The sequence below is a fragment of the Octopus bimaculoides genome, chromosome 9 (genome assembly GCF_001194135.2).
Source record: "Octopus bimaculoides isolate UCB-OBI-ISO-001 chromosome 9, ASM119413v2, whole genome shotgun sequence".
In the NCBI taxonomy this organism is placed as follows: domain Eukaryota; kingdom Metazoa; phylum Mollusca; class Cephalopoda; order Octopoda; family Octopodidae; genus Octopus; species Octopus bimaculoides.
In genome coordinates, this window is record NC_068989.1 from 34,504,258 (window position 1) to 34,517,425 (window position 13,168).

The window sequence follows — 13,168 nt, forward strand, 5'->3', positions numbered from 1 at the left end:
ATATAATAAAAAATCAGATATTATTTTGACTCTGCTTTCATCTTAAACACTACAACATGCAACATTGTCACCACTTTATAATGCTGAATTAGCAGGAAATCTAGCCACATTTGACTGAGTTTATAGCTAACCTCTTAATAAGGAACTTCTCTATATAAACTTTTGTTTTATAAAGGGTGTGGTTAGTGGCTTGGAAACTAAACATTTTCATAAAGGGTGTGGTTAGTGGCTTGGAGACTAAGCATTTTCAAATGAAAAACAATTGCAAAGTTAATGAATTCATTAAATTTATATATTTATGTTATTAGAATCTTACTGAAATAGAAATTATGGAAAAATATAATAAATATTTGCCTTACCAATGTAATCGAAGTGCATGAAGGAAGGCTGATAACCCTTCCATCACCAATAAAACTGCTACAGTGAGAACTGCCCATAATGGAAATATCATAAACGTCATAATAACTCCACCATAACCTGACTGGCTTAAAGCTTTTCTCATCACCATTGTCCATAATACTTCAGACAACTCTAAAATAAAAAATAAGGAATAATTAAACAACAACGCCAGTATTTTTATGTCTATTTTTCAATGCTAGTAAAGGCTAGATGGGCCATCTCATCTCATGTCCTTTGGCACACACAGCAACAGAGAAAAAAAAACTGATTAACTGTGGTATTGTGTATGTCTTACAGTGTACACTGCATGCATTTTACCATGGCACCAGCAGCAGAGATTGTACCATGTGAGCTGGACTAGACACTTCATCCTTCTATTTACCATTGAGTTTATATTCAGAGTTACTGTTCTCTAAAACAAGTATTTTTATTACCACTTAAACTAAAAGAATTTTTATACATAATTTATCACAGGAAAAATAGATAATAGCATACTCCAACATAGGCTGGAGCAGGTAAAAGGCATAGTATTATGTCTGTTAAGGGAGGAGGGAGGCCTTACATTGGTTGCCTCAGTTTAGTATCACAGTAATAGGTGGTGGTGAATTTTGCTACCAAGTGGGGTATTATCATGATAATGAATGGAACTAAGTGGGGCTAAGAGAATAATAGTGGTTTCACTTGCACTGTTAGGATAAGGGGTGGAATAATCATCAACATGTGCAACCATTTAGTGAGGAAGAGAAAGTATGATAATGACAGACTTTAAAATAGAAAAATTACATTAAAATTAAAATTTTTAATTCTGTTTCAACAATACATAAAAAGGTACATTGGTTAAATGTATGTGCAGCTATCACCCATATATATTATCATCACATTTATCTAATCTAGATAACATTGATAAATATTATATTAATATTTATTATAAGTGACCAAAGGAGAGCCTGCTAGGCTAGTGAGATTAATATATTCAACTTGAAAATCTATAAGTCATTTTCAGAAGAAAAATATTTGAACCTGGAGGATTATAATTGTGAGGAGTAAGGATTAGGTAAGGCATTTGGTGTAGGTCACTACAAGATGAAACAGATGAAGAGGGTATGCAGGTAGTTCAGAAGAGCAGAGGCAATTGCTGTGATAAATAGACAAAGAAGGGGATAACTGTGTTAGTGATTAATTCTTGTTCATGACTGAACCATTACCAATCAAACAGCTGTATTGGGGGATTTTTTAAATGTTATTTAGGATGTATGGAAGTACAACAGTACTTCAATGTGGGTTTTAGTAGAATTTTGTAAATAACCAGTTAAGTAACCAGGGTGGTCGAAGTATTTGAAGATATTTTGACTTTAATTATGCGTTGTCCATGACCAGAGGGACTGAGGTTATAAAACCATTTCCTTGAATTGCTCTATAAAATGATACTCTCTAGGTCTCTTTCCAAGGATCTAATGTAAACTGTACATTATATTTAATGAAACACTGAACAGAAATATAGTGACATATTAAACACATACTTGCTCTACATAAAAATACTCTCAGGGTCTCTGTCCATAGGTTTAGTGTGAATTATCCATTAAAACTAATGTCTACTCAATGAAACAATAGACAGAAATATATCAGTTATATCAGTAAAATGTAAGAAACAAAATTAACACTCACGTGCATGAGCTAAGCTCAGTGCCCAGAGTCGAAGATAGGAAGCTGTATTTGAAATACAACTTAAAGAATATTCAATGGTATGGATAGCTTGATGAATCAGAGTATCAGCAAAATCAAAGTCCTGAAAATTGGCAAATGAATACATAAATACATAGAAACAACATTTAAACAGCCAATATGTAAAGCATATTTTCTTATGTGATAATTTTATTTTTAAGCTGAAGGCAATCAGATAGCTTATAATTTACAAATTGTTACTATTAATTTTTTTGAGTTTTATTTATGAATAAATGAAGAAGTTAATGAAAGAAAAAGAGAAATAATCTCTGGCAGAATTATAATTAATTTTTATGTTAAAAAAGGATACAATTATAGGCAGATATCCTCAACACTGACAACATCAAAATACAACAATTAAAACTAAAAAAAAAAAAAAAAAAAACTGTTACGTACAACAACATGCTACTTTTCCTATCTTGGCTTTCAGCTCTAAATATTCATGTGCAATCATGCATGACAAATAAGGATTCAATTTGCAGAAATAATACATGTTGAACTTTTTTTTCTAATTGTTATGAAAAACTTTCTTAATTGCAGTGTAGATATACTTACCTGTAACATTTCTGTAAATAGAAACTTATAAAGGAATATGAGGGTTGTTTGAATTTCCAAAGGAAATGGGAGAAAAGAACGTATACATTCGTTTATATTTCTTATTTAAACACTAAGAATTGTTTTACTTAGCAATGCAAGGAGTAGCAAGTGACTGACAAATTAAATAACCTTAAATGATTGGATTCAGTTTGAGTCTAAGTAAATAAGGGTATAATCAGGTGTGGGTATATATTTGAGCTTATGTTCTGGGCTCACTAGGAAAACACAGATACCTAGCTATATCAACCTTTGCCTTTCCTTGGAAAACATCAATAGCATGGAGAGGATCTTCTCAGCAGCAGATATGCAGTCAATTTTGACCAATAATGGCCTTAGATAGAAATGCAGCAAAAATTAATGTTTAGATGACAATTCTACTATATAATATGAATTATGAATGGATCATGGTAATTAAAGGGCAGTTACTTTTCAACCTAGAAAGTATACAAATTATATTTTGAGATGATCTGCAATGAAATGGCAACCCATGGTTAAGTTTACTCCACTTCTATGTTGCTTAGAACTTTCTAGTTTTATTTTCAGCATGCACTTCAATTGTATTTGTACAACAATTTATCAAGCTGTGAAGCAAGTACCAATGTGAGCCAATAAAATGGCTTTTACGAGGTCACTTGATGCTAGAAACCTCCACCAAGAGGTACCTTATCAGCTTAGGATAATACAGTCCCCAGATACACTTGTTCATTCCTTTACATTTGTTTGTCCAAGCTTGTATAGGCTGAATGGTAAATTATTTGAGGCAAATCTTGCAGCTGGATGCTTCCTGTCATCAAGCGTTACTTGTTTTTTAAGTAAGGGATCTTTTGTTTTGCTTGTCTTTGAAAGTACACAGTAACAGGATGAACTGTCAACAGGGAATATAAATATGACAATCATGCACAGACAATATGAATGCACATACATATATACAAACATATACATATATGTATATACAGGGTGCATAAGATATTTGAGGACAGATTTATGTTTATAAAAAAAAAAAAACAGACATAAAATAATAGATAACTTTATTTATCAAAACATGCTACAAGGATAAAAATAAACCGTCTTTTCTATAATGTTATTCAATAAAGTCATCTTCAGCTTCAACAACTGCTTCTGTATGAGATCTAAAGCATCTACATGCTCGAATCAAGTGGCCCTGGTTCATTCTGGACATTACTCCGACTACAGCAGCTTTCAAAGAATCTTTGGTGTTACGGGCATGTTCATTGGCCTCTCTCTCAACAATGTTCCACATGTAATAGTCCAACGGATTGAGATCTGGGGAATTAGGAGGCCAAATGTTAGGGGCTATGTGATCATGAAAATTTTCAGCCATCTATTCCTGTGTTACTAGAGCCAGGTGTGATAGTGCAGAGTCTCACTGAAACACATATGGCCTGCCAATGCATACACTTGTTGATCTTGGTCAAAGTTTTTCTCTGCTGGATTTTTCAGTTTGTTTAAGAGCCTTTTAGATCTGATGGGGTGATTTTCTTTTGCTTTTTTGGACATAGATTGACCTTTCCTCATCATATAAGTCTCATATATGATGTCTTCGTGGACAACATTTCTGACTGTTCCTTCTGATACATGGAGATCTTTTGTAATTGACCTCATGGACTTTCTTAGATTGTAATCAATGGTCTGTTGAACTTGCTGGATAAATTCAGGTATTCTGATGATCTCAGAATTTTAAAATGCTTTCTATGCTTTGATACTGGTGATATGTTTCCATCTTCAGTCCTTTTAAAAATCACGATATTTCTAAATATCTCAGCCTTTATAATCACAATAACAGCATGCCTCTTCATTTCTTGAATAAGCTGAAGGTCTGTCATAATTATTTTCAGAAATAAAGATTATACTGAGTTAGCAAAAAGTGCAGCAATGACCCAAAAAATGTATGTCCTCAAATACTTTACGCACCCTGTACATAGATACATATATATGTATATATACATGTACACACACACATATTTTCTCTTTTTCTGCTTTCATTGATTTCCATGGCTCTCTGATGCCATCCAATTCCATTATTATGAATTTGAATAGGGAGCTCAAGTCATAGTGAATCTTTCATTAGCTGATTGCACAAACTTGGATGTCACCCCTATGGATGTGTTGCAGTTATTCTCTTCATACAGATCTCCACACTGCTGATATAGTAGTTGTCCGCTCAGCATAATGTAAGAAGCACTGTTGGCTCAGATGAACTCTTCCGCTACCTCATCACAATTTGCAATATATATATATATATATATATATATATATATATTGTTGCTATTATGCAAAAGTGTCATAAGTCAAAAATGTTGCTTTTTCAGAAAATGAAAAAAGTTTAACCCTTCCATAGCAGAACTGTTGTACTACACTTTGACAATTTTTTCATATCTTAGCATCTGAAGCAGCTGGAGATATGATAGTTTGACTAAAAGAACCAGCTACTACAAGCAAAAATAAATATTGAAAAAAATGCATTTGGCAGAATTTGAACATTTGACAGTTTAACATAATAGCAATGATATATCAGGCCATTAAGAATGACATGTCCGATTTTGAACTAAAAGTTTATTTTACTTTATCTCAACAAAAAGCAATGCAGTTAATCAAAGTATGCACCTAAATTATCAACACAATCTTGCCATTTTATCAGTAGCTTATTTATGCCAGCAGCAAAGAATTCTGGAGAGCAAGAGGTGATGAGATCACGAAAGGCTGCTTTTGCATCTTCTAAAAGTTGTCCAATGCCTGGAAAATGTGATAGTCAATTGGTACAAGGTCTGGTGAATATGGTGGATGACAGAGTAATTCCATGTTCAGTTCTTGTAACTTGAGTAATGTTCTTTGTGCAACATGTGGTTGAGCATTGTCTTGCAAGAGAATTGACATATCTCTATTGACCAATCTCAATTGTTTAATTGCAAGTTCACTCATCATCTCATCCAATTGGTTGATGTATACATCCACTGTAATTGACTTACAAGGTCTCATGAGGCTGTAGTGGATGACACCAGTGCTGGACCACCAAACTGATACCATTAGCTTTTTTTGGTGAATACTCCCTGTTAACTTTCCTCTGATGTTGCTGCACTGTTTATATGTCCCAAGCTTACACTAGGTACATCTTAGGGAGTTTCTACCTATGCCTTTTCCACAGATTGAGCAGGGCTGTCTACCTGAAGGGATTTGTAATTTGTCTGCTTTCCTACTTACTAAGATATTGGTTTTTGCTGGGTTAAATCTAAGGCCCTTCAATTCTAGACCTTGCTGCCACACCTGAAACTTCTTCTGTAGTTCTGGTAGTGATTCAGCTATAAGAACAGGGGTAGCCTGTATTGAATTCCTCTATTATTGCCTGGAGGACTGTGGACTGATCCTTAATGAACCTCTGCCTGTACCCTGAATTCTTCATTATATTCATTGCCAACCTTCACCTTACTGACAGCATCCCTGTATATGGCTTGTACAGCTCTCACCAACCACTTGTCTATCCCTAGTTTCCACATTGACCACCGGATAAGGGATCAGGGGATCTTGTCAAAGGCTTTTTCCATGTCAACAAAACCCAAGTACAGAGGTTTAGCTTTGGCTAGGTATTTCTCCTGCAGCTGTCTAGCCACAAAACAAAACTGTATCTCATCTAAACTAACTCTTTCCCTAATTAGTTGGGCTATAACCCTCTCTGTAACTTCTATCACCTGATCCAACAATTTGATACCTCTGTAATTATTTCTAAGGCGTCACCTTTACCCTTCTAGCAGTGGACTATGGTGTTGCTACACCAGTCATTGGGTATGACTCCTTCATGTACCACCTGGTTAACTATATGGGTGAGTAGACCATAACCTACACTGCCAGATATTACAGCATATACAACACTGATCTACAAATGTTTTGACTGCACATTACTCTGTATGCAATTATGCATCCTAATCACTGCAATTTCATCAAGGATCCATCACTTATGATGTTTTCAAAGTGAACTGATTCAAACAAGCATCCTGAATACCACTCTCCTCTTCATTATCAATTATATACTCCATGGAGTATTTGCACTACTGAATAGGAACACAGAACCACTCAAGTGCTATGTAATTAGACCATTGTAGTGGATAGCCAGCATCTATATCAATTTGTGAGATAATACGGTATCCACCAGGATAACTTATTATTTTTATGCTCTCTCTCTCTCTCTCTCTCTATATATATATATATATATATATATACACACACACATACATATATATATATATATACATGCATACACACATACATATAAATACATACATGCATACATGCACACACACACATACATATATGAGACAAGGTATAAATATTTTCATGAGTGATAACCCAATTACAAACACTAATGTTTTTATGACTGTCCTTTCCTTAATTTCAGGCTATCCTCTGCCCCTTCTTCTATAGAATGCCTCTCTTCCTCTCTTCTTTTCTTTTCTTCACAACCATCACTTCTCTTCCTCTTTCTTCTTTATCCATCTTTCATTTACCTTATACTGATTCTCATTGCCCCTTTTCACTTCCCCACCCCCATACTTATACCATTCCTTCTGTGTTCTATGTTGTAAGTCAAATTAACTGCAATAAAGAAAAATATGTAATGACCATTATTTATACTTTGACTTGTATATTACTCTGTAAAAACCAGTATAACTGGAGAACAACCACAGATTTACAATATAGAATGGTAGTAAGCTATAACCTCAGACTCTACCACAAGACTACGCAGAGTTCTTTACTAATCTAAACAATATTGTTAGCCTGGTGTACGGACAGAGAGCTCATAAAGTATTTTGCCCAGATTAGTATTCCCTTACTAATGACTGTTTTTATTAGACACATATAAACACACACACACATTTCCTACAGTTTCCACTTAGAAAGCAGTGGTTGGCCCAGGGCCATAGAAGACACCTGCTCAAAGTGTCACACAGTGGACTAGAACCTGAACTCCTATGCTTATGAAGCAACTCTATACTCACAAAGCCATGCTTATAATGTCTTTTAAAAAAAAACCAGGATGGTCACAACAGGAAAGATTCAGATTAAAAGACTGCTTAATCAAGTCTGGCCATAACTCTAAATGAAACACAAATACCAATCAAACACTTGACACAATACACTACCACGGGTTGTCATCGCATAAAACAGTAAGATTAAAATAATATTATTACTAATAAAATTTGATTAAATATTAACTATGGCTGCTATACAAAAACTGAGAGGAATAATAGAGACATGACAGTATAGCTGGATGTATAGGTGGTACAGATATTGGGTATATTGGCTATATTAGTTAATAAAAGAGGGTGTAGAAATAAATTCCTTTTAAGAATTTCAGCTTAAATATGATCTAGTCATTTTGTTTCTTCCATCATACAATTTTCTAGTTATTAACCTGGTTTCAAAGACAGAAGTCTTGTCTCTCAGCTGCTGGAGAAATATGTCAACAATTTCTCAAGCAGTGAACATGTCTTTCTCTAGAGACTTTCATTGTTAAGCTGTTATATTACCAAATCAATCCCTGTATTCAAAGAAACTCATTCAACCGTGCAATGATATGAATTCTTCAAAATACTAATATTCAATTTCAAAAATTCCCACAAACTTAAACAAAAGATAATTTTTAAAAATTTATTTTCTTAATATATAAAAAAATATACATTTTTAACATTGGCATGAGGCCATCATTTTGGCAAGGAGTATAGTTGAGTAAATCAAATCCTATACTTCATTGCTAATTTATTTAATAACTCCAGAAGGAAGAAGGGCAAAGTTTACTTCAGCAGTAGCACTGCAACTAAATATCACAAGGCATTTTGTCCAGTGCTGTACTGATTTGGCTAATCCAAAACTAACAAATATTGACTTGCTTGTTATCACTAATTTAGATAAATATCTAGGTTATGGTTAGATGTTGCCTTTAAGATAAGAACAATATAACTGCAAGTGAATGGAAAACAATTCAACACAAATTTATATACTTTAACATGTACATGCATGGAGGAATAACCAATAAATTGAAGTAACAAGTTCATAATATGAATCTGATCTTAATGAGAAAGTAGTTCTTGATATGTTATAATATTGATTCTTAATTATGATATTAGCGAGTTTTCTACAATGGAATGAATTTTAGTAGTAACCAATACAAAGTAAGAAAGCTCCTTATCCACATCATAGCATGAACAGAACAATCATCAAAGGTTATGTTTTATGATCATTATCATTACTGTTATATTCATGCTTTCCTTCTTGAATGTAAGAACCATATTTTCTATGAGGGCCAACCCCTATAGCATAAGGAGGTTGAGTATGGTTACAAGAAATGGCTTTACAATAAGATTCCACGAGGTGTATCAGACAGGAAGAATATTTTAGGGTTTATTTGACTGTTTCAGAACAATAATCCATGTAAAAAGAATTGACAAGAAGCTATTCAACAACAAGCATCAGATGCATTTGGGTTACAATAAGAAATTGTAAAACGCATGCTGAAGAGAAGCAAATTTATATAGAAACCATGCCAATTAAAGGTAAAAGGAAAAGGATAAAAGAAAATTAGGGGCATATTTTCACTATATTAACAGGAAAATTTAATTCTACTTGAATAAATCAAAATTCCAGGTAAATTCTACCTTGTTATTGTTAGTACCCCAGATGGCTCACAACAGAATGCGGTTAAAACCAGTAACAAAGTAAGTGAATATGAATTAACACTTTCTGAACAATAAAAGTATTCTGAATTTTGTTTCTTGCAATCAAAGCAATTTTTGGTTACAGGAATTGGTTTGATTCATATAATCTTAAGGGGATTGCATAACAAAAATACATGAATAAATAAATAAATAAATATGAAGCATTTGTTTGTGAGAAAGGAGTGTGATAGCATTAAGCTTGGTGGTGCATATGTAGCCAAAAGTGTTTATTGGTCATACAACTACTAAAGCGATTAGAGTGTACTGACATATAATAATTTAAAATAAAGGTATCAGACACCTATAAGTTCAACAAGAATTACCTGTAATGGTACAGCAGGGGCAGGATTTCCACTAGTGTGTACCCCCTAGTTGTGCAGAAGCAAAACACATTTTAAGAAATGGTCACTAAAACTGGGTAATTCATAAGTTTGTACATTCCAAAATGAAATCATTAAATATATATATGATGCCAGAGAATTTTTATCAAACATTTGTCCATGTCTGCCCCATGTTTTTCTTTTAAAATTTTAAATATGTTTCACCAAATATAAATGTGGAAGATGAAACCACAAATGAATCCTTTACATAGTCACTTCACCTGCTAAAAATAGTAAACAAATCTCCCTCAAATTACACTCTAAACTACACTATGTTTGGAAAATGACAGGATGGTCATAGGTGGAATGTTATTAACCACAGGCCTTAGTCAGGACTGACTTGGAACTAAACAACAGCAATTATGGAGGGTTCTATAAAATAACATGTCTAACAGCTGTGTCCAGATGATGGAAAAGAGAAAAATTGTGTTGTATAAAATTTAGAAAGCTATCAAAAATCATATATATCAATACTGAATAACTGATAGCTTGCTACCAGAATGCACTATTGTGACATATGCTGATGGAGCTGTTTCTATTCTACACTCTGTCAGCTCTGGTATACCCCAAGGTTTAGTTTTAACTTTCAGTCTCTTCTTTATATACATCCATTTATTCTTACTATTTTTCAATCTTTGCTAACATTCCTCAACCATGCAATCTAGATACCACATGCCAAACATGAACTAATTTCTTGAACAGAGATCTTGAAAGCAAATGCCCATGGGGGCATGATAATCTTTTTCTATTTTATTATATAAAAAAAAATCTAAGCACTACTTATATAAAAAAAAACATCATTGTATCATACCCCACTTAAACAACCAGAGCATTTTCACAATCACTTTAAATGTTAGGCCTCACTATTACCAAGGATTTCTCCAAGTGAAAGCATATCCTTAACATAACTAATGGCAGGTGAAACTATCTCAAACACTGACACTTTTCTTCAGAGCCAGAAAATACTTTAAACCCAAATGATTACTGACATTCAACAAAGCTTAGATGAAACTCACAGTGAAGTATTGCTCCCACATCTTTCTCTCTGCTTCATCACTCATGTTTTGTTCAACTTTCTCAGGCTCTCCATTAATCACTACCCCAAGCCCTTTCTCCCTAGAATGTCAGCTTCTAGCTCATGTTTTTCCTGCAGGTGTTGACAGTTAAGTGGAACATTAGCACCTCTTTGGTTTCAGTGGGCCTGCAAATCTATAAGTTGTGACTCATCCTTTTGCTTACAAACAGTAATGTCTATCTGTCTGTCCATCCATCCATTTATTTATTCCTGCTTATATAGACTGTTGCAGTCCTTTGTCATCTCATTCATTAAGTTCAGTCTCTTGAGACCAGATTCCACTTCTCATGTTTTCTCCTACCACTGGTTCCTTCCAGTTGGACTTGGCACTTCTTTATCCAACAGTCATTCTTAACATCCATCAATCACCAGTCCACACTATTGCAGTTTTCTCTATTATATTCTACATTTTATTCCACTTATACCCAGCTTCTCTCTCAGTTCATTTCTGCTCTATCATTCATGCACACTTCATATTGCACATCCAGCAAAACACGCATGCTTCATTTATTTCTAGTTTTTATATATCTTCCACATTCACTATCCAAATCACTACTATACTTCATCACTAGTATTATGCTATCTATCATTTACTTGGACAGAAAATCTCATTTCCAACAAAGGTAAACGCTCTCAGAACTTTTTTCATTTGTTTTTTATTCTGGCTACCATATTTTCAGAACACCTTCTGCCACTGTTAATTAGGTCACCAAGATAACATAAGCAACCATCTACTTCTAGGGAGCCCTCAGGGCATTTAAAAAAAAAATTGGTTCATGAATGCACATATTGTTTAACTACTCCTTTTTTTTTCTACTCTAGGCACAAGGCCCGAAATTTTGGGGGAGAGGGCCAGTCGATTAGATCGACCCCAGTACGCAACTAGTACTTAATTTATCAACCCTGAAAGGATGAAAGGCAAAGTCAACCTCGGCGAAATTTGAACTCAGAACGTAAAGACAGATGAAATATCGCCAAACATTTCACTCAGCATGCTAACATTTCTGCCAGTTCGCTACCTGGCATTTAACTACTCCTGTGCCTCTACTAGATGTTTCTGTCAGTGTTACCCTACCTATGGTCTCAAGGGATCTGATGTACACCTAAAATTTACATTGGCTAACACCATATAAAATCCCTATCTATTCCTTTTCTGCATATTGAGTCTGGCTACTTCCTGAATGGTAATAGAATCCTGCCATCTTCTATGCTAACTAAAACTTTAGTCTTTGTTAGGTTTGCTAGAAGACCTCTCAATTTATGGTTTTGTTTCTAATGTCTGGAATTTCTTCTCTAATTCATTAACAGACCCAGCTTTAAGAATTAGGTCATCAACATACAGAAATTATTCTGGACAGCTGGTCTTAAACTCCTCTGTTATGGTCTGGAGAACAATAATAAATGAAAGGGATTCAGAGACCAAGCCCTGATGGACACCTACTTGCATGCAAAATTTCTCATTGAACCCATTGCTAATCTTCACCTAGGTCATAGACACACACATATATTTGAATGTGTTTGTATCTGTCACATGTACACATGTAACAGCATGTTACATTCTGTTAATGTTTAAATAAATATTTAAAGATCTTTGTTAAACAATTCTTCAATGAAAGGAGGTGAATGGAGATTATATAAGATAAAAAGTAACAATTTTGTTTGAAGATATTAAAATATATTGAAAATCTAATTCAACTTCAAAAATATAATCTAAAACATTTTTTAAAAACATTCTTAAAAACAAAAAAAAAAAATATGAATGTTTTGAGATACTGAATTTACTTTGAATTACTGGAAAGAGATAAAAAAGGAAAGGACAACAGAAATGAGATATAGTATTTACAATCTTTGAAAAATATAGATCAGAAAATTGTTAATTTAGTGGTTATGTATAGGAAGAAGCTTATTTTAGGAAATGTTTTGAAATTCTTAAATTATGTATTCTCTTTTATCATAAATTTATAATCCAAATTCTCTTAGCCATTAAGATTAAGTTATTTTAAACTATGTTTATTTGTATAAAACATGAAACAAGTATCCCTACATGATTTTGTTATATTTAAGCTTATCTGGGGTAATGGATGTTTTAGAATGTTCAAGTTTTACCAATATTCCTTCACTATCTTTTCTACTGAGGACTGCCAATCAATAACTTCTCACACTACTTTCAATTTCTATATCTGATAATATCATTAAAATCTAAGTTGGTGACTGCTTTTTAAATTAATTGCAACAATTATCTCTTATGCTTATTAAGCTCATTGATTTTT

General features: G+C 33.6%; 1 protein-coding gene across 4 annotated transcripts in view; it reads right to left on the bottom strand.

Moving 5' to 3' along the window:
- LOC106877132 (V-type proton ATPase 116 kDa subunit a 1) overlaps positions 1–13,168 on the bottom strand; it is a 96,253-nt gene that overhangs the window by 2,113 nt on the left and 80,972 nt on the right. For 3 of the 4 annotated variants that reach the window (XM_052970606.1, XM_052970609.1, XM_052970608.1), the window contains 2 exons: positions 2,065–2,185; positions 360–531 (listed from right to left, as the gene is read on the bottom strand). In XM_052970606.1, the coding sequence (XP_052826566.1) occupies positions 360–531; positions 2,065–2,185 (293 nt within the window). Of the gene's footprint in view, positions 1–359; positions 532–2,064; positions 2,186–9,766; positions 9,812–13,168 lie in introns of all 4 variants that reach the window. The other variant, XM_052970607.1, reaches the window with a different exon arrangement.